Below are 22,422 nucleotides of genomic sequence, written 5' to 3'. Positions count from 1 at the left end.
AAACAAAGTAGAGATATCATCCATTACAATTAAACAGGGAATCTTAGACATACTAAAAAAATCCCCTCTCTCCCCAGCAGTGTGGATCTGTACTGCAGCCCCAGCTGTCTCCCCCCCCTCCCTCTCCCCCTCCCCTCTCTCACCAGCGGTGTGCATCTGTAGTGCAGCCCCAGCTGTCTCCCCCTTACTCCCTCCCTCCCCTCTCTCCTCAGCGGTGTGGATCTGTAGTACAGCCCCAGCTGTCTCCCCCTCCCTCCCTGTCCCCCTCCCCTCTCTCACCAGCGGTATGGATCTGTAGTACAGCCCCAGCTGTCTGCCCCTCCCTCCCTCTCTCCCCTCTCTCCTCAGCGGTGGGGATCTGTAGTACAGCCCCAGCTGTCTCCCCCTCCCCCCTCTCTCCCCAGCGGTGTGGATCTGTAGTACAGCCCCAGCTGTCTCCCCTCCCTCCCTCTCCCCCTCCCCTCTCTCACCAGTGGTGTGGATCTGTAGTACAGCCCCAGCTGTCTGCCCCTCCCTCCCCTCTCTCCTCAGCGGTGTGGATCTGTAGTACAGCCCCAGCTGTCTCCCCCTCCCCCCTCCCCTCTCTCCCCAGCGGTGTGGATCTGTAGTACAGCCCCAGCTGTCTCTCTTCCCTCCCTCTCCCCAGCGGTGTGGATCTGTAGTACAGCCCCAGCTGTCTCCCCCTCCTCCCTCCCCTCTCTCTCCAGCGGTGTGGATCTGTAGTACAGCCCCAGCTGTCTGCCCCTCCCTCCCTCCCTCCCTCTCCCCAGTGGTGTGGATCTGTAGTACAGCCCCAGCTGTCTCCCCCTCCCTCCCTGTCCCCCTCCCCTCTCTCACCAGCGGTATGGATCTGTAGTACAGCCCCAGCTGTCTGCCCCTCCCTCCCTCCCTCCCCTCTCTCCTCAGCGGTGGGGATCTGTAGTACAGCCCCAGCTGTCTCCCCCTCCCCCCTCTCTCCCCAGCGGTGTGGATCTGTAGTACAGCCCCAGCTGTCTCCCCTCCCTCCCTCTCCCCCTCCCCTCTGTCACCAGCGGTGTGGATCTGTAGTACAACCCCAGCTGTCTGCCCCTCCCTCCCTCCCTCCCTCTCACCAGCGGTGTGGATCTGTAGTACAGCCCCAGCTGTCTGCCCCTACCTCCCTCCCTCCCCTCTCTCCTCAGCAGTGTGGATCTGTAGTACAGCCCCAACTCTCTCCCCCTCCCTCCCTCTCCCCCTCCCCTCTCTCACCAGCGGTGTGGATCTGTAGTACAGCCCCAGCTGTCTCCCCCTCCCCACTCCCCTCTCTCCCCAGCGGTGTGGATCTGTAGTACAGACCCAGCTGTCTCCACCTCCCTCCCTCGCCCCCTCCCCTCTCTCTCCAGCAGTGTGGATCGGTAGTACAGCCCCAGCTGTCTCCACCTCCCTCCCTCTCCCCTCCCCTCTCTCCCCAGCGGTGTGGCTCTGTAGTACAGCCCCAGCTGTCTCTCTTCCCTCCCTCTCCCCCTCCCCTCTGTCACCAGCGGTGTGGATCTGTAGTACAGCCCCAGCTGTCTCACCCTCCCCCCTCCCCTCTCTCTCCAGCGGTGTGGATCTGTAGTACAGCCCCAACTGTCTCCACCTCCCTCCCTCTCCCCCTCCCCTCTCTCCCCAGCGGTGTGGATCTGTAGTACAGCCCCAGCTGTCTCTCTTCCCTCCCTCTCCCCCTCCCCTCAGTCACCAGCAGTGTGGATCTGTAGTACAGCCCCAGCTGTCTGCCCTCCCTCCCCCTCCCCTCTCTCCTCAGCGGTGTGGATCTGTAGTGCAGCCCCAGCTGTCTCCCCCTCCCTCCCTCTCCCCCTCCCCTCTCGCACCAGCGGTGTGGATCTGTAGTACAGCCCCAGCTGTCTCCACCTCCCTCCCTCACCCCCTCCCCTCTCTCCCCAGCGGTGTGGATCTGTAGTACAGTCCCAGCTGTCTCTCTTCCCTCCCTCTCCACCTCCCCTCAGTCACCAGTGGTGTGGATCTGTAGTACAGCCCCAGCTGTCTGCCCTCCCTCCCCCTCCCCTCTCTCCTCAGCGGTGTGGATCTGTAGTGCAGCCCCAGCTGTCTCCCCCTCCCTCCCTCTCACCCTCCCCTCTCTCCTCAGCGGTGTGGATCTGTAGTGCAGCCCCAGCTGTCTCCCCCTCCTTCCCTCTCCCCCTCCCCTCTCTCTCCAGCGGTGTGGATCTGTAGTACAGCCCCAGCTGTCTCCCCCTCCCCTCTCTCTCTAGCGTTGTGGATCTGTAGTGCAGCCCCAGCTGTCTCCCCTCCCTCCCTCTCCCCCTCCCCTCTCTCCTCAGCGGTGTGGATCTGTAGTACAGCCCCAGCTGTCTCCCCCTCCCTCCCCCTCCCCTCCCCTCTCTCCTCAGCGGTGTGGATCTGTAGTACAGCCCCAGCTGTCTCCCCCTCCCTCCCCCTCCCCTCCCCTCTCGCACCAGCGGTGTGGTTCTGTAGTGCAGCCCCAGCTGTCTCCCCCTCCCTCCCTCTCCCCCTCCCCTCTCTCCCCAGCGGTGTGGATCTGTAGTGCAGCCCCAGCTGTCTCCCCCTCCCTCCCTCCCCCCCTCCCCTCTCTCCTCAGCAGTGTGGATCTCTAGTACAGCCCCAGCTGTCTCCCCCTCCCTCCCTCTCCCCCTTCCCTCTCTCCCCAGCAGTGTGGATCTGTAGTACAGCCCCAGCTGTCTCTGTGAAGAATCTGCTCATGGACCTAACAGGCTTGTTATTGTTGAGAGTTATGTAGGAAGAATCACAATTAAAATGTCCAGTTTAATTATACAATTCATTCATATGTGTAATGGTCCAATTTAATCAGCACTCTGCTGTCATGAATGTCTTTCTTTTTACGAGTTCAAGATTGCCGAGGTAAACGATTGAGCAGTAAATCACACAACACCGTTATATCTTTTATATATTTTATCAAGAAAGATAGAAAATAGATGCGCTACAAAAACAGAACAGAAGATTCATATCAAAATAGCAGAAGTCAGTTCACTAAGTTTAGCAATGAATAATATTCAGGAAACATCTCAGCTTCAGTGTAAATATTGATTACATGGAAAATAATGCATTCATCTATTGTCTAGAAAGTCTATTATCATTATTTATTTATTAGCAGACGCCCTTATCCAGGGCGACTTAAAGCTGTTACAAAATATCACATTACAAAATTAGAGGGGGCAGGGAGGAGAGAGGGAGAGTAGAGAGGATGGAGGAGAGAGGTAGAGTAGAGAGGATGGAGGAGAGAGGGAGAGTAGAGAGGGCAGGGTGGAGAGAGGGAGAGTAGAGAGGATGGAGGAGAGGGACAGTAGAGAGGATGGAGGAGAGAGGGAGAGTAGAGAGGATGGAGGAGAGAGGGAGAGTAGAGAGGGCAGGGTGGAGAGAGGGAGAGTAGAGAGGGTGGAGAGAGGGAGAGTAGAGAGGCAGGGTGGAGAGAGGGAGAGTAGAGAGGGCAGGGTGGAGAGAGGGAGAGTAGAGAGGGTGGAGAGAGGGAGAGTAGAGAGGATGGAGGAGAGAGGGAGAGTGGGAAAGGGAGGGGATTAGCATATCAGAGAGAAGGGAGAGAGAAAGAGGAGGGGAGAGCCATAGGGGAGGCAGAGAGGAGAAGGGTAGAGGAGAGAAAGAGAGGGAAGGAGATGGAGAGAGGTGGAGGTAAAGAGAGAGGCAGACAGGAAGGGAGAGTAGGAAAGGGGGTGTAGAGAAATAAAGAGGAGGGGCTCAGGGTAAGAGGGTGGAAGAGAGAGAGGATTTCTTCTCATCAGCCCAGAAGAGTACAGAGAGAGTGTCAGTGAAAGTGAAGAGGAGATTGTCTGAGCTGTTTGAATAGTTTCCTGGTTCAGACAGCAATGTGTGTTTAATCTGCAGCGCTGACAGGGTCAGGGTCACGGGACTCCACCAAAAGGTCTGTATTACTGTAAGTATAGAAGAATGGATAAAGTTTCTCATTGGGCTTGAACTCCATGTCTGTGAAAGTGTAGATGTGAGATCTGGTCTCCACATTGTAAAAGGAGAGCTGTCCTTCCTCATAATCCAGATACACCCCCAGCTTCCGGGGCTTCAGGCTCCGGGGGAGGGGGGTCTCGGGGTCAGTGAGAGCAGTGAACTCATCTTCATCTTCATCTCCATCCCACTCCACAGTCCAGTAACCCTGCTGGGGGGTCATGCTGAACCCCCCCTTCCTCTCGGCAGACTCTCTGCTGACTCCTAATCTCCAGTCTGTATTCCCCCCCACCTGCACCTGCCAGTAGCGTCTCCCCGAGGTGAAGCCCTCCCTGCCCAGCACACATGACCTGCGATCAAATCTCTCTGGATTGTCAGGGAGATCCTGCCGTGTCACTCCCCATCTCACTCGTTTCTCATCCGCAGACAGGGTGAGCCAGGGGTGTGCTGTATTAGGGTCCAGAGTCACATCAACTGTGGAGCAGAGAGGAGACATTATTATTATTATTATTATTATTATTATTATTATTATTATTATTATTATTATTATTATTATTATTAACACAAAAAGGGTTTAAAAAAAAAAAAACTGGCCTAACAGGACATTTTCTTAACCAGCCAAACTACAACCTAAAATAACCTTAAAATGACGTCTAAGACAGATTATTATTATTATTATTATTATTATTATTATTATTATTATTATTATTATTATTATTATTATTATTATTATTATTATTATGAGCAGTATTATTATTATAAAATAATATAAAAGGGGAACGAATGAAAGAAAGAAAGAAAGGTGACAAAGGCAGAAGCTGAGCCTCTTACATCAATTAAAATGAATCTTGAAATAATAATATTTTCTAGATATAAATATTAACTAAACCCCGAGATCGCCTCGTACAGTAAAGTCTCTTAAATGGACAGGATGAACTCAAGCTGCAGTTTGGAATCGCAGTTGGAATTGTGGCAGTTCTTCGAATTTCGAACTGTAGCGGTGTTCTGTTGTCATGGACACCGCAGTGACGCAGTGAACGCAATGAGCCGCGAGATACGCGATTCTGAAGAGGGGAGAAGAACAACACAAACTGAAAGTGTGAGAGAAAACCCTGACGGAGGCTCTTCCGTGACCGGCGAGTGAACAAGATCTGGAGCCCAAACATCTTAGCCTTTTCAGACTAGCACACCCGAGCCGAGCCGAGCCCCACACACATTACCAGTAATATCAATGCTGAGATCGTCCGGGGCTGTGCTCTGATGCCCAGCGTCCACCTGGCACACCCCCCACACTGAGCCCCTGGCAGCTGTACGACAGAGTGCACCTCAACCAGAAAGCAAGCCGGGTCTTTGATAAATCCCTCAAGGATACAGCCAGCCCCCCCAGCGCAGCATACAACCAGACAACGTTGCATACTATTTTTAACGTCTGTATTACAGGACAAAAAGCACTCCTCACACAGACTGCTATTACAGCCGTCACTTTGAACAATACCATCCCAGTGTTCACACAGAGAAGATTTATGGTAGTGAAACCACGGGTATAGCAGTAATCTAGAATTGATCAAGTTCAAAACTAAAAGTTATGAAACACGCCCATCTGTTTGCTTTGGAGCGTCCCACACTGCACTAAAAAAAACCCTGTTTTTAAAGTGAACAATACTATTTTTCAATACAATTAGATAAAACAATACTTAATCCAATGAAGACGAATGCAAACCAAATGGAAAAAGTAGAAGCCTGTAGGTTTACGGTTTTGTGTTGTTCACCTTGCCCGCGGTGTGCAGAAGTTCATTTAAATGAACTGAATTACATTTTTTTAAACGGTAAAAACGGAAATCAGAAAAAAAGGGAATCGGAACAAAATAACACAAATTCCATAGGACCCTAGTGTTAGTGCTGTACATTATTTCAGTAAAGTGAATAGCCTGTGTGATTCCATAGGGCCCTAGTGTTAGTACTGTACATTATTTCAGTAAAGTGAATAGCCTGTGTGATTAAGGCACCTCACAGCTCCATTCACGCCACAGTAAAACACTGGAACACATTGGAAAAGAAAAACATGTTGCTACTGTTTATTTATTTATAACAAGAACGGCGAATAAGATGTCTGTTACAAAGTGCGTACACCTTTTTATCTGTCCATAATTTATTGTTATTATAATTTACAGGACATCTGCAATTACAGAACAGCTTTTAATTATTCAAGCGAGCTGAACAGAGAAGCCGTGAAAGAGAGGGACACTGGGAAATGAAGTCTTTATTTTTTCATGTGAATGCTCATGCGTCGTTGTGAAGGGGAGGGATGCTGGGAAATGAAGTCTTTATTTTTTCATGTGAATGCTCATGCGTCGTTGTGAAGGGGAGGGACGCTGGGAAATGAAGTCTTTATTTTTTCATGTGAATGCTCATGCGCCGTTGTGAAAGGGAGGGACGCTGGGAAATGAAGTCTTTATTTTTTCATGTGAATGTTCATGCGCCGTTGTGAAGGGGAGGGACGCTGGGAAATGAAGTCTTTATTTTTTCATGTGAATCGCATGCGCCGCTGTGAAGGGGAGGGACGCTGGGATGTAGTATTGTATCAGACAACGGCTTTGATTTTTAATGAAAAAAAATACATCAAGTTTTTTGGTTCTGGACATGTTTTGTTTCCTGGCAACAATATACAAGTGAATTAAACAAAAAAAATGTGGTCTTGTCTGTCATGTTCGAGGCCCTACAGTTTACATGAGACACTGGATTAATTAGGCTGCCGTTTCAGCTCGTCTGGTCTCGTTGGGTCTTCACAGTCCTTGTAGTCTCTATAAAGTAGAAACGTTGCTCTGGAGATACACGACTCGGACAGGTGTAACTTTGGAACAATACCTCAAGTTTTATTAGTGGGTCATGTAACGCTGCATACAAATCCGAACATGCTCTCCGTCTAAACCTAGCCCCTCGTCAACAGCACGCTGCGTTCTGCGTAGTGACACGGCTCAACATGATGCATAATGCATTATGTGACATCCCCTTTTTTCAGCTTTTTTTTTTTTTTTTTTTTTTTACAATTACTTTTTACATAGCGTAGTCGTTGTAACGACTTGGCAGGACCACTTGTCTGCCAGACCTGGTAGCTGTAACTTCAGCTCCAGCTTGTACAGAAGTATGAGAAACATTTTGTGAAACATCAACAAAAACATCATCATTTTCAGCATTAGACACAGGAACAATGTCAGGAATAGAAACCACAGATGAGGCCTTAGAGAGAGTCACTAGCCGTTCACTGTGGTCAGCTCTCAGGTGCCTCCTGTTACGTCTATATACCCTGCCGGAGGCAGTTACAACATGTCACAAAGACGGCCAGAGTGGGTGGCGTCAGACCAGAATGGAATACACAGACACAGACAGTGGTTGTGATGAGCTGAGTGCAATGGCTGCACTCAGCGTTTATTAACAAATAAAAGGTTTTAACACAAAACAAAACAGGACACGGCACTTCACGCCAAAATAAAGAGACAAACAAAACGGACTATACAGTAAACAGACAGTGCACGAACAGACACACAAACAAACACGATGAGTTTTAAATAAACAAGTATCGTGCTGGTCCTACCAGCACGTAATAGCAATTGATATTTAAACGTATTTCTCCTTCTCTCTCACCCGTTCTCCACTCTCTGAACACCTAACCACGAGTGAATGAAAATGTGCATCTATATATACTGTTGTGCTGGGATTCAATTACTAATTAATTATTCACTTGAATCCCAGCACGTGAATTAATTCTGTGCAACCCCGTGCTCGCATATTATATTTTAAATGCACGTGCGTGATGTGCAATCCCGTGCCTAAATACAAATATACAATTTAAACACATGTGAAACACAGACCCGTTTATATCCCGTGTACCAATGACTATACACCAACATTAACACACGCAACATACAACACAGAACACACAAATGCACTCAGGGGCGGGGCACTTTGCCACATATACCCCCCCTTGTGCGCAGCACACATGGCCTCAACGGCCACCTCCCCCCTTAAAAATCCAGCAGTCCAGGACAAAGTCTCGGGCTGGGAAGGGAGGCTTCAGTGGGCCCATGGCTGGCAATGCTGTCAGCTCCCCTGCCGGTAGTGGCACGGCTGACAGCATGCTGGTCCCGTCCTGCAGCGAAAAAGCTGCGGGGGCAGGTGGTCCCCCGACCTCCCCCTTCTTCGTAGCCGGCAGCTCCCTCCTGTGGGGCTCCGGCCACAAGAACTCCTGCAGCGAAACTGCTGCTGGGGAAAGTGGTCTACAGACCTCCTCCCCCTTCTTCGTGTCCGGCAGCTCCCCTTTCTGGGGCTCCGGCCACCGTACTCCCTGCGGAGGTACGGGCAGCAGAGGCAGCTCCTGCTCCTCTGCTCCGGGCGGTGGCGGAGGCAGAGGCAGCTCCTGCTCCTCTGATCCTGGTGGTGGTGGAGGCAGAGGCAGCTCCAGCTCCTCTGCTCCTGGCGGTGGTGGAGGCAGAGGCAGCTCCAGCTCCTCTGCTCCTGGCAGTGGTGGAACCAGCAGGTATTTACCCTCTGCTGGTGGAGGTGGGAGGGGCAAGCAGTCCTCCCACTGCGGTGGAGGTGGAACCAGCAGGTATTCACCCTCTGCTGGTGGAGGTGGGACCAGCAGGTATTCACCCTCTGCTGGTGGAGGTGGGAGGGGCAAGCAGTCCTCCCACTGCGGTGGAGGTGGAACCAGCAGGTATTCACCCTCTGCTGGTGGAGGTGGCGGAGGTAGAGGCGATGGGGCTGATGCTGGCCACTCAGAGGGAGGCTGTGGCGGTGCTGGCTCCCTGTGCTGTGGCGGCTGGGCATGTGCGTGCCGTGCTGCCTTCAGCAGCATAGCTAGAGGCTGCTGGGGGACACCAGCATCCTGCCCTTCTCCCCCCCAAAATTTTTCAGGGGGTTGAGCCTGTAACCCCTCCCCTTCCGGCTCTTGGGGCTGAACCAGCAGGCATTTTCCCTCTGCTGGTGGCTTGGGTCCCAGGGCTGTGGAAGCCCCGACTTGCCTCCCTTTGGGCTGTGGACGCACCGACTCCTCCCTTTTGGGCTGTGGACGCACCGACTCCTCCCTTTTGGGCTGTGGATGCACCGACTCCCCCCTCTTGGGCTGTGGATGCACCGACTCCCCCCTCTTGGGCTGTGGACGTTCGGGCTCCCCCCACTCAGGCGTAGGACGTTCGGGCTCCTCCCACTCAGGCGTAGGATGTTCGGGCTCCTTCCACTCAGGCGTAGGACGTTCAGGCTCCTCCCATTTGGGCTGTGGACGCTCAGGCTCTTCCCGCTTGGGCTGTGGATGCTCAGGCTCCTCCCGCTTGGGCTGTGGATGCTCAGGCTCCTCCCGCTTGGGCTGTGGACGCTCAGGCTCCTCCCGCTTGGGCTGTGGACGCTCAGGCTCCTCCCGCTTGGGCTGTGGACGCTCAGGCTCCTCCCGCTTGGGCTGTGGACGCTCAGGCTCCTCCCGCTTGGGCTGTGGACGCTCAGGCTCCTCCCCATAACTGCGGAAGGGACAGTGGGCGAACAGGTGATCCTGGTCGCAGAGGAGGCACCCCGGCGATGGCTTGTTACATCGCCGTGGATGCCTGGCCCTTAGGCGGCACTCCTCCTCCCTGTCCTTCACCTCTTTATCCGTCTCTGCCTCCCGCTTGGGCTGTGAAGGCAAAACCAGCAGGCATTCACCCTCTGCTGGTGGAGATGGGGACAGCAGGTACTCACCCTCTGCTGGTGGAGATGGGGACAGCAGGTACTCCTCTGCTGGTGGTCCTGCTACCTGGGCTGCTGTTCCGTTTATGGTTGCCTCCAGGTAGCTGAGGACAAACTCCACACCTTCCTCCAAGGTGTTTGGGGTGTGTTCCTGCTGATAGGCCTCCCATCTCTCACTGTCCGTCATCCACAGGGCCCGGACGACTATGGGCAGAGACTGGGCCTCCAGCCCAGCATTCTCCAGGAACCAGCCCCGCAGTTTGATGGCGTCTTCTGCCATTGACTTTTTTTTTTTTTCCCAAAACAATATTTGTAATCCTTTTTTTTTTTTTTAAATCCAGACCCCTCCTGGTCTGACGCTTGGAGGCGAGGCTCTCCCACGATGACACCACGTGTCACAAAGACGGCCAGGACACGGCACTTCACGCCAAAATAAAGAGACAAACAAAACGGACTATACAGTAAACAGACAGTGCACGAACAGACACACAAACAAACACGATGAGTTTTAAATAAACAAGTATCGTGCTGGTCCTACCAGCACGTAATAGCAATTGATATTTAAACGTATTTCTCCTTCTCTCTCACCCATTCTCCACTCTCTGAACACCTAACCCTGAGTGAATGAAAATGTGCATCTATATATACTGTTGTGCTGGGATTCAATTACTAATTAATTATTCACTTGAATCCCAGCACGTGAATTAATTCTGTGCAACCCCGTGCTCGCATATTATATTTTAAATGCACGTGCGTGATGTGCAATCCCGTGCCTAAATACAAATATACAATTTAAACACACGTGAAACACAGACCCGTTTATATCCCGTGTACCAATGACTATACACCAACATTAACACACGCAACATACAACACAGAACACACAAATGCACACAGGGGCGGGGCACTTTGCCACACAACATCGTAGGACCTGGGCTCCCTGCGAACACTTTGAACTGTGGCCGGGAACCACCCTTGTGTAGTCTCTAGGCGTACCGGATCGCATAGCCTTTTCTAACACATGCTTGACAGTTTGTATGGTACGCTCAGCTAAACCGTTACTTTGGCCGTAGTTGGGACTGGAGTGACTAAATGTAAACCCCCATTCAGCAGCCATCAGGTGTACTTCCTTGCTTGCAAAGGGCATGTTATCTGCCACTACTACCTTAGGAATGCCATGTCTTGCAAAAATAGCTTTCAATTTGCCTATTACTGTTGCACCTGTTTTGTCTGGCAGCTGCTGAATTTCATGGAATTTGGAATGGTAATCCACAACTACTAGGTAGCTGTGTGAGTTAAAATCAAATATGTCAACCCCAACTTTCAACCATGGAATGTCAGGAATGTTGTGGTTAATGAGCGGCTCTTTGTGGTTGGCTGGAAGCAGTGCCTGGCATGGGTCACATTGTTGAATGCATAATTCTATGTCAGCACCCATGTTGGGCCAGAACATATACTCTCGGGCATATGCCTTGGTTCTATTGACACCTTGATGTGCTACATGCAATCTCTCTAACATCAATGTTCTAAGTTTAATAGGAATTACCACTCTATCACCGAACAGTACCACTCCGTCTTGAACTCACAGTAGATGCTTGATTGACCAAAATGGTTTGGCAAATGGATGGGTTTTAGACAGCCTGTCTGGCCAGGCACTGGTCAGCAGTTTCTTTACTTCATTGAGCTGAGGGTCTTTGTCTGTTTCCTCACGTATTTTGTCAAACAAATTATCTGGCAATGAAACACTTTTTTGTATGCTATTGATAACTCTATCTTCAAACTGCTCTATGTTCCATTCTGTACTGTCTCCAGGGAGAGAAGCCCTGGACAGAAGATCAGCAATGACTACCTTTGACCCCGGGACATAAGCTATTGACAGATCGTATTTTTGCAATTGTAGCAACATGCGCTGTAAACGTGCCGGGGTTTGTACCATTGATTTGAGGAATATTGCCTCTAAGGGCTTGTGATCGGAGTGTACTACTGTAGTTCTACCATAGACATACTGGTGAAATTTGCGATAGGCAAATACTATGGCCAGTAATTCCTTCTCAATTTGCGCGTAGTGTTGCTCGCATCTGCTCATAGCCCTGGAAGCAAAAGCTATAGGTTGCCCTTCCTGCAGTAGACACGCACCCAGCCCGTCTTTTGACGCATCAGTCTGGACCACTAGTGGCAGGGATGGGTTGTAAAATCTGAGTACAGGTGCTTGACAGATGACTGACTTGAGCTTAAGTAGCGCTTGTTCTTGTTCCGGACCCCATTGCCAGATGATGTCCTTCTGTAGCAGCAGTCTAAGTGGGGCTGTAATATCAGCCTCGTTTGGGATATACTGTGCTAGATACCTTGTCATTCTCTGCACCCCTTTTTTGTCTGTAGGAGAGGGAAAAGCCCTGATTGCTTCAATTTTGGCAGGATCTGGTTGACTCCTTGTGCTGACACAATGTGTCCCATATAAGCTACCTGCTGCACTTTGAATTGTATTTTCTCACTATTGAAAATCCTACTCCGGGCTCTGTTGAGCACCTGTAGTAGGATTTTGTCATGTTCAGTGTGTGATTCTGCGGAGATTATCATGTCATCTGCGATTATGTGTACGCCACTGATGTCACCAAAAGCCTCGTAGTTTTTCAGTTGAAATACCTCACTAGCAGATTTAATGCCAAAAGGCATTCTGCAGAATTGGTATCGCCCCCATGGTGAGATAAAAGTGCACAGATCTGCTGACTGTCTGTCTAACTGCACCTGCCAGTAGCCATCTTTTTCGTCTAGGATGGTGACAATTTGCACAGAACCTCATCTACTGTAGGTATGGAAAAATGCTGCCGCTGTATGGCTTTGTTCAGGGCTCTGGGGTCTAAACAAATGCGCAGTTTGCCACTGGATTTCTTTTCTGTTACCACCAGGTTATTGACCCATGGGGTGGGCTTGGTGACCTTGCGGATGACCCTGCGTGCTTCTAGTTTTGTCAAAACATCCCTGAGCCTGTCCAGTACAGCTATCGGTACCTTTCTGCAGCCGTTTATAACAGGAGGTACACTGGGGTCTACATAGATATGGTGAGTACCTGGGAACTGCCCAAGGTCATCAAAAATATCATTGTACTCTTTCAGCATCTTTTCTCTCGTGATGTCAGCCTGATTGTCAATGCTAAGTACTCTGCGCACTAGGTCTAGAGCTGTGCATGCGTCTCTGCCAAGAATGGGTGTATCTGACACACTGGTGACAAAGAATGGTAATAAGTGTACAGTGTTGTCCCGTTTTTTAACATCTAGCTGTATAGTACCATGGGCCTTTATTTTAAGACCTCCATAGGCTGTTAACGTTATAGTTGTATGTTCCAACGGTTTGTTTAGTGCTAAGGGAAGAACATTGGCGTCAGCTCCCGTGTCAATTTTAAACTCAATATTTTTATTTTGGACTGCGAGTTTGATTTTCCATTGATCTTGTGTGTGTGTTTGTATCCGTTTCTGAATCTGGCCAAAGTTCCAATGAAAAACTCATTGATGTGTCGTGTCGTGTTTCTACCAGTAGAGGTCGCCCTACACACAGTCGCAAAATGATTCCTTTTGTTGCACGCTCTACATGTTAATCCATATGCGGGGCACGCTCGGGATTTGTGTGTTTGCCCGCAGTTACCACAGGTTTTTTGAGGCGATTGCCGTGTCGGTTTCTGTCTAGAAATGTGATCTACGGCTGGGAGATCTACACCATCCAACGTTTGTGCTGCGAGTGTCATTACAGCCTGAGAGATCTGACCCTCCAGCATTATTTTTGATTGTGTCTGCGAGGTCTCTTTGGCCCTGCATATGTCTATTGCTTTCAATAATGTTAAATCCGAAAGAGTGAGCAGTTTCTCTTTGAGACGGGAATCCGTTATGCTGAACACTATTTTGTCCCTCATCATTGTATCTGCAGTGGTGCCGAAACCACAATTTTTAACTTTTACCCTGAGTTCGGTCACAAATTTGTCTATGGTATGTGATTCTGACCACCGATGGGCCCAGAATTGGTGTCGTTCGAATATTTCATTGCTTTTCGGCTCACAGTATGCTTTCAGAGCGCCTAGCACCTCGCCCACTGTCTGTTTAGTCGGGTCTGCAAACACAATGTTCAGCCCGTTGTATATGTCAAGACCATCTTGTCCTACCTAACGTGTAAAATGGTGGCAACTTGAATTTCGTCAGATTTTTTGTTTAGCCCTGACGCAACTGAATATATTTCGAATCGCTGTTGCCATCGTTTCTAGTTTTTAGTGAGATTCCCCTTAGTTTCTAAGGCAGGGGGAGGTGCTAGTTGTTCCATTTTGGGTTAACAATCAAAACTACGTGTAGTCTAAGCACTTTATCTTTTAACACAATTCTCAAATACGATATCTGATAACTCACATAGGGATACACTGTTCGATTTAGTCCGTGATGAGTGAGTGTCCTTTCTGTATCTAAATCCGCGTTGCTGGTTTCCCGTCTGAGCTGGGCTGTGGTTAGATGTTGTCAGGTCCAGCTCCACGATGCCTTGTCTCCGGTGTGGACCGCAGAATTGTGGATGAAACAGCTGGATTGCAGCGTCCGCGAGTTGTAGGCTGGTCCCTGATTGCTGTCGTCTTAGTCTGGTCCTATTCTGGTGTTGTCGTCCTTTCCAGGTTGCTGGCTGCGGGTGGACCGTGGTGGTGTGCTGTACTAGTTCCTTGTTGCACTGAAGGTTTAGTTTTTTATTTATGTGCGCTCACATCTCGAGAGAGAAAGAAAGTAAAAAAAAAAAAAACTTGTCGAGTCAAAGTTTTATGATCGTGTTTCTTTTTTTTTTTTTTAATGAGGAGGAGGTAGAGTGGCCTGCTTTACTTCTGACACCATGTCATGTTCGAGGCCCTACAGTTTACATGAGACTCACTGGCTTAATTAGGCTGCCATTTCAGCTCGTCTGGTCTCGTTGGGTCTTCACTGTCCTTGTAGTCTCTGTAAAGTAGAAACGTTGCTCTGGAGATACACGACTCGGACAGGTGTAACTTTGGAACAATACCTCAAGTTTTATTAGCGAGTCATGTAACGCTGCATACAAATCCGAACATGCTCTCCGTCTAAACCTAGCCCCGCGCCAACAGCACGTTGCGTCCTGCGTAGTGACGCGGCTCAACATGATGCATAATGCATTATGTGACATTGTCACCGTGTTTTAAGTTTAATTTAAATAGAGTTGTTATTTTTAGTGTTTTTTCGATGTTGGATACACACGCTTTTTATGGAGCTTCTGCAGAAATGGTACGTTGTCAAATCGACTAGGAATGTTTATTTCATGCTATTAAAATAGATAACATTTTAGTGCTAACGTACAGTCCTCCTTTATGCTTTTATGTTTACAATTGGTACGCACTTTGAATAACAAACCGAGGTTAAAATACGACTTAAAATAGTGGAAGAAAAATATAAAAATATGAGATGAATGAAACATTAAATTTATGGCCGATTAAACAATTAAATGATTAACAATGGGTTTAAACGTGTAGTCAATTAAACGTAAATTTACAGCCCTACAAACTACAATGAGGAATATTTTCATACCCTCCACACAGAGATCAGCCATTTCCAGACCCAGGGAAATGTGCTGCTCTGTGGGGATTTCAACACCAGAACAGGAACAGAGCCTGACTGTAGAAGCACACAAGGTAACAGCCATGTATTTGAACAAACCCCTCTGTACCTCACACCTACCTCAATCCACAGAAACAACCCTGATTGTATTGTGAACACAAATGGGAGGCAGTTAGTGCATCTCTTTCAAGCCTGGGGTCTGTACATCATTAATGGCAGGATCAGAGGGGACTCTTTAGGTAGATTCACATGCTGCTCAGCTCTTGGGACTAGCGTAGTTGATTACTCCATTACTGACCTGGACCCCTCCTTTATTAATGCATTCACTGTCAGGCCACAAACACCTCTGTCAGACCACAGTCAAATTACTGTGTTCCTACAAAGAACAGCACAGCCCAGTAACACACTAATACAGCCCTGCAAGCTGTACCATCTGAACCATACTTATAAATGGGCTCCAAACAGCACAGAGGAATTCGATAAAGCAACTGGCTCTCCTGAAATCACTAACCTTACTGACACCTTCCAAATCACACCGTGCCAGCCTAATGTGAGAGGAGTAAATCTGGCAGTTAAACACATGAATGAAATATTAGAACAAACAGCAAGCAAGGCAAATCTCAAAAAAATGAACAAGTAAAAAACAATCAGAAGCACAAACCCAAAGAAAAATGGTTTGATGATGAATGTGAAACAATAAGGAAAAAACTAAGACAAGTATCAAATCAAAAACATCATCAGCCACACAACCCAGATTTACACCTCAGGTACTGCGAGACCCTAAAGCAACACAAACACACCCTGAAACAGAACAAAGAGAAACACATGAACACAACCCTCACAGACACGGAGGAATCTATTAACCAAAACCAGTTCTGGGAATGTGGAACAATATGAACTCCACACAGAAACAAGAACTGACAATACAAAATGAAGATCTTTACAAAGCAGCCCTATAAGAGGGTTTTACAACAGAGCAAAATTTAATTTGGGAAAAACTTAAATCATTAGAACTATCTATTAAGACAACCAACATCCACTGGACTTCCCAATCTCCCCGCAGGAGCTAGCAGAGAAGCTCCAGGGACTCAAACCCAGGAAAGCCTGTGGCCCGACAGCATCAGTACCGAGATGCTCAAACACAGCAGACCTAAGCTGCAGGAGGCCCTGCTTAAATTATTCAACCTGGTACTACAGGAAGGCTGCTTCCCTGACATCTGGAACCAAGGGCTTATATCACCAATTTACAAAAGTGGAGACAAATTCAACCCCAACAACTACCGAGGCATCTGTGTGAGCAGCAACCTGGGGAAGGTATTCTGCAGTATCATCAATACCCGAATACTGGCCTTCCTTACCGAACACAGTGTCCTGAGTAAGAGTCAGATTGGATTTCTACCAAATTACCAATGATCATATTTACACCCTCCACACCCTAATCAACAAACATGTACAACAAAAAAATAAAGGAAACATTTTCTCTTGTTTTATAGACTTTAAAAAAGCATTTGATTCCATTTGGCATGAAGGTTTAAATGATAAAATTCTACAACGTGGTGCAGGGGGTAAAATGTACGACAGAATAAAGTCAATGTACTCAGAAAACAAGTGCGGAATAAAAATTGGCAACAAAAGAACAGAATTCTTCACACAGGATCGTGGAGTGAGACAGGGCTGCAGTCTGAGTCCAACACTGTTCAATATTTACATCAGTGTATTAGCAGCGGTGTTGGATCAGTCTGCAGCCCCTGGCCTCACTCTACACGACAAACACATTCAATTCCTGCTCTACACAGATGACCTGGTCCTGCTGTCACCCACAGAGCAGGGGCTACAGCAGAGCCTGTCACTGCTAGAGCAGTACTGTCAGACCTGGGCCCTGACAGGAAACATGAAAAAGACCAGAATTATAATCTTAAAAAGGGCAGATCTCAAAGAAGTAGGTCCCACTTCACTCTACACAACACCACCCTAGAACACACCACACAATATACATACCTAGACCTGACCATCAGTGCATCACGGAGCTTTAACCTGGCAGTGAATGCACTAAAAGAAAAAGCCTGCAGAGCTTTTTATACCATCAAAAGGAGGCTTTATAAAATAAATCTACCTGTCAGAATCTGGCAAGAGTTATCCATCCCATTGTGCTATATGGAAGTGAGGTATGGAGTCCAGTCAGTCAACAAGGAAATATAGAATGGAATAAACATCCAGTAGAAACCCTGCATGCTGAATTCTGCAAAAACATATTACAGGTAGAGCAGAAAACACCAAACCATGCATGCAGGGCTGAATTAGGCTGCTACCCACTGCTCACCAACATGCAAAAAAGGAGCACTACAATTCTGGATGCATCTAAACAGAAGTGAGCCAGACTCCCTCCAGTACAAGGCCCTTCTAACCCAAGAGCTCAGCCCAGAAAAGAGTCTCCTCAGCCAGCTGGTCCTGAAGCTCACTACACTAACCCACACTAACACTAACCAGCTTCAGGACAGCTCTGCTACAGCACTGCCAATCAGAGTCAACCAAACTGTAACACAAATCAAAAACTCCTATCTGGAACATTGGGACAAAGAAACAAAAACCCCAAATAAACTGGATTGCTATCGAGCCCTAAAAAGAGACTTTACTCTGGAGGGGATCTCTTCACTGTCAGAGATACAAAGCAGAGGCAGATCCTGACCAAGTACAGGCTCAGTGACCACAGCCTGGCCATTGAAAAAGGCCGACACAGGCAGACCTGGCTACCCAGAGAGAACAGGCTCTGTGGTCACTGTGAGACAGGAGAGGTCGAGACAGAGATGCACTTTCTCCTACACTGTGAGAAATACAACCAAACAAGGGACACATTCCTTAAAAAAATGACTATTTCCCTCCCACACTTCCCACAATTGACTGACCCAGAAAAACTGGCAGTCCTACTGGGAACGAGACACACAGCCCCACTGGCTGCCCAGTATGTGTGCGCCTGTCACAGCCTGAGGGACACACAGTGAACACTCTGCACAGGGGCGTTACTTCAATAACACTACTCTGTTATTGAAGAGTAAAGGTGAAGGAGGTACAGGGAGAGAGAGAGGGAAAGGGAGAGAGGAGATAGAAAGGAGGGTATGATGGTGGGAGGGAGAGGAGAGAGGGAGGGAGAGATAGAGGAGGGTATGGTGATGGGAGAGGAGAGAGATGGAAGAGGAGAAAAAGGAGAGGGAGGGAGAGGAGAGAGAGGAGGGTATGATGGAGGGAGGGAGAGGGGAGGAGAGAGAGGAAGGACTAGTCACATGACACCCCCCCCACTCCTCCACATACACAGGAGAGAAGGGTTGTGTCGTGTGTGAAGTTGTGAGAGGGCTCGATTAGGGCGGGTTTGATAATTTAAAGCGATTTGCACCCCTGTCAAGGATGCTGGGTTCAGGATCAAAGGTTTCAGTGTCATCTTACACACATGAATGTGGATCTGGGCAGCAGTGTGGCGTAGTGGTTAGGGCTCTAGACTCTTGACCGGAGGGTTGTGGGTTCAATCCCTGGTATGGGACACAGCTGCTGTACCCTTGAGCAAGGTACTTTACCTAAATTGCTCCAGTAAAAACCCAACTGTATAAATGGGTAATTGTATGTAAAAATAATGTGATATCTTGTAACAATTGTAAGTCGCCCTGGATAAGGGCGTCTGCTAAGAAATAAATAATAATAATAATAATAACTGAGGCTGATAGGCGGGATCGATATTTGGTTTTTAAAATGTGGAAACCCACGCTCACAAGCAGCACTGCTTAACTCTTTAAGGACCAAGCATTTATAATGTGGTTAACCCTTTAAGGACCAATCATTTATAATGTGGTTAACCCTTTTTTGGTAGTAGTTGACTCTCTTCCTATAAAAATTCACTAAACATCTATTTTTACAGTAGCATCTTGGAACTGTTCTTTTCTTCTGCACACTCTGGGGAGCATTATAAAGCACTTCAGAAACCAGATAAGCTTTTCACTTTTTTTTCGAAACGATATTTCGTTTCTTTTCTTTTTTAACGTTACGTATTTTTCTATTATTTTGTATTCTGCTTAGAGATACATGTATAAAAATGTCTTATTCTATGACCCGAGGGACCTTACAATACTTCCTGAAAGTTTTGTTGAAAAATATTGATGTTTGGGCAAATTACAAAAGACACTGTTTCACCTGAGTGATTGCAATGACAGAATACACGTTTATCCTCAGGGTCTTTAGAAGCAATAATGAGAGCAGTGTGGAGTAGTGGTTAGGGAGCTCTGGACTCTTGACCAGAGGGTCATGGGTTCAATCCCTGGTAGGGGACACTGCTGCTGTACCCTTGAGTAAGGTACTTTACCTAGATTGCTCCAGTAAAAACCCAACTGTATAAATGGGTAATTGTATGTACAAATAATGTGATATCTTGTAACAATTATAAGTCCCCTGGATAAGGGTGTCTGCTAAGAAATAAATAATAATGGACACTACTCTCGATTATTTACTCAAAATAAATATGTATAAATAAAATAGTTCTTCACTCCATAATTATCAGCAATAAGGACAAAATAATAAATAAATGTAGTTCCTGAAACATGAACCCCTATATCCACTCGTTTGATATTTAGAAATGTTGTAAAAACATATACAGTGCCTATAGAAAGTCTACACCCCCTTTCAAAATGTTCACCTTTTCTTGCTTTTTTTTATTTATCTACACATCCTACCCCACAACTTCCAAGTGAAAAAAATGTTCTAGAAATTTGTAGAAAATTAATTAAATAAAAAAACTGAAATAGCTTGGTTGGGTAAGTGTCCACTCCCTTAGTAGTAGCAATCCTATATTAGCTCAGGTGTAACTAATTACCTTCAAAATCACACACCTGTGTTAAATTGCAGTGATTCACATGATTTCAGGATAAATTCAGCAGTTCCTGTAGGTTCCCTGTGCTGGGTAGTGCATTTTAAAGCAAAGACTCAACCATGAGCACCAAGGAGCTTTCAAAAGAACTCCGGGACAAAGTTGTTGAAAGGCACAGATCACGGGATGGCTATAATAACAATATATAAGGGCTTGAATATCCCTTGGAGCATGGTCAAGATGGTTATTAAGAAGTGGAAGGTGTATGGCACCACCAAAACCCTGCCTAGATCAGGCCGTCCCTCCAAACTGGATGACCGAGTAAGAGAAGACTGATCAGAGAGGCTACCAAGAGGCCAATGGCAACTTTGCAAGAGCTACAGGCTTTTATGGCCAAGACTGGTCAAAGTGTGCATGTGACAACAATATCCCAAGCACTCCACAAATCTGGCCTGTATGGTAGGGTGGCAAGAAGGAAGCCATTACTCAAGAAAGCCCACCTTGAATCCCGTTTGAAGTATGCAAAAAACATTCAGGAGATTCTGTAGCCATGTGGCAAAAAGTTTTGTGGTCTGACGAAACTAAAATGGAACTTTTTGGCCTGAATGCAAAGCGTTATGTTTGGCGCAAACCCAACACAGCGCATCACCCAAAGAACACCATCCCTACTGTGAAGCATGGTGGTGGCAGCATCATGTTATGGGGATGTTTCTCATCGGCAGGGACTGGGGCACTTGCCAGGATAGAAGGGAAAATGAATGGAGCAAAGTACAGAGAAGTCCTTGAGGAAAACCTGCTGCTCTCTGCAAGAAAGCTGAAACTGGGACAGAAGTTCACCTTTCAGCATGGCAATGACCCAAAACACACAGCCAAAGCTACACTGGAGTGGCTAAGGAACAAATAGGTAAATGTCCTTGAGTGGCCCAGTCAGAGGCCCGACCTAAACCCAATCGAAAATTTGTGGCATGACTTGAAGATTGCTGTCCATCAACGCTCCCCAAAGAACTTGACAGAGCTTGAACAGTTTTGTAAAGAAGAATGGTCAAATATTGCCTAATCTAGGTGTGCAAAGTTGGTAGAGATCTATCCCAAAAGACTCACAGCTGTAATTGCTGCCAAAGGTGCTTCCACCAAGTATTAACTCAGGGGGGTGGAGACTTATCCAATTATGATATTTCAGTTTGTATTTTTAATATATATTTTTTTTCTCAATAAAAACTTTTTTCCCCTTAACAGTGTGGAGTATGGTGTGTAGAGAAGTGGGAAAAAAATCATCATTTAAATGCATGAAACTGGGGTGTAGACTTTCTATAGGCACATTATATTAAAACACGAGACAGAATAAATGTTCTATGAGTCGAATATATTGAATTTATAGTGTTTCCCGGTTATTTTCTTTGCTGTAAACAAGTTCCTGTCTCATGTTTTGTCTCTGTGTGTTGCTATGAAATGTCTCCGCCTTTACAAATGAAATTAAAAAAATTAGTATACATTTAAACCGCACTTGAGAAATAAAGAATGCGTTTCCTTATATTACGTCTTTTTCTACATCTGTAACACAGTAGTTTTGCTTTTTTACATTTGCGTCAACCCCCAATCCGCCTCCTCTCCTATCCTATCGTGGTGTTCTCTCATGTGATCGGTCCTCAACCAATCAAAGTGATGTGCATTAATCAACTATTTCCTCTAATGCGGTAGTAAAGACTGTAATAACACGTGTGAAAGTACTGTCAGGTGTACAGTTTGTTCAAGCAGTTTAGTTTATCGGGGAGGCTCCACTGGTACAATGCTGAACCACCTTCGACTGAGGCATCCACAGAGCATCCATGAAGGATCAGTCACTGCAAGCCAGGCACGGATTACACAATTTACGCGCCCGCGGACTTGTGACCCAGTAAAAGCTGAAAGGATATCAGAACTAAATGCAGAAATGATTGCACGAGATTGCTTGCCCATTCGCACAGTGGAAGGTGATGGATTTCGCCAGTTGCTGTCTTTCATTGAGCCCGATTACAAGGTACCATCATGTCCATCAGTACTAAATTGAATACACAGTCTGTATGACACTGTGAAAACTAACTTGCAAGAAGCCCTAGATAAAGCTACACACATACGCCTGGCGACAGACTGCTGGTCATCAAGAGCACAAGATTCTTACATTTCGTTTCTCGCGCTCTACATCGCTGATGAATGGGAGTTTAAAACCGCAGTCTTGTGTACAACAGAAATAGAAGAACGTCATACGTCTGACCTACTTGCCAATTTTGTTCAAAACGTAGCAGAATCTTGGAATCTTCACGGCAAAGTTGTAGCTGCTGTTCATGATAATGCTTCAGACGTGCG

General features: G+C 47.3%; 1 protein-coding gene across 4 annotated transcripts in view; it reads right to left on the bottom strand.

Moving 5' to 3' along the window:
• LOC117407809 (uncharacterized) overlaps positions 1-22,422 on the bottom strand; it is a 504,618-nt gene that overhangs the window by 421,826 nt on the left and 60,370 nt on the right. Inside the window, exon 16 of one of the 4 annotated variants that reach the window (XM_059015532.1) lies at positions 2,899-4,404. The exons of the other annotated variants lie outside the window; for them this stretch is intronic. Coding sequence (XP_058871515.1) covers positions 3,845-4,404 — 560 coding nt within the window. The 3' untranslated portion in view covers positions 2,899-3,844. Of the gene's footprint in view, positions 1-2,898; positions 4,405-22,422 lie in introns of those variants that run through there. 4 annotated transcript variants of the gene reach the window in all.

This window comes from Acipenser ruthenus, chromosome 50 (genome assembly GCF_902713425.1).
Source record: "Acipenser ruthenus chromosome 50, fAciRut3.2 maternal haplotype, whole genome shotgun sequence".
NCBI lineage: Eukaryota > Metazoa > Chordata > Actinopteri > Acipenseriformes > Acipenseridae > Acipenser > Acipenser ruthenus.
The sequence above is the reverse complement of the archived record's forward strand: the minus strand, read 5'-3'. Positions and strand labels throughout refer to the sequence as shown.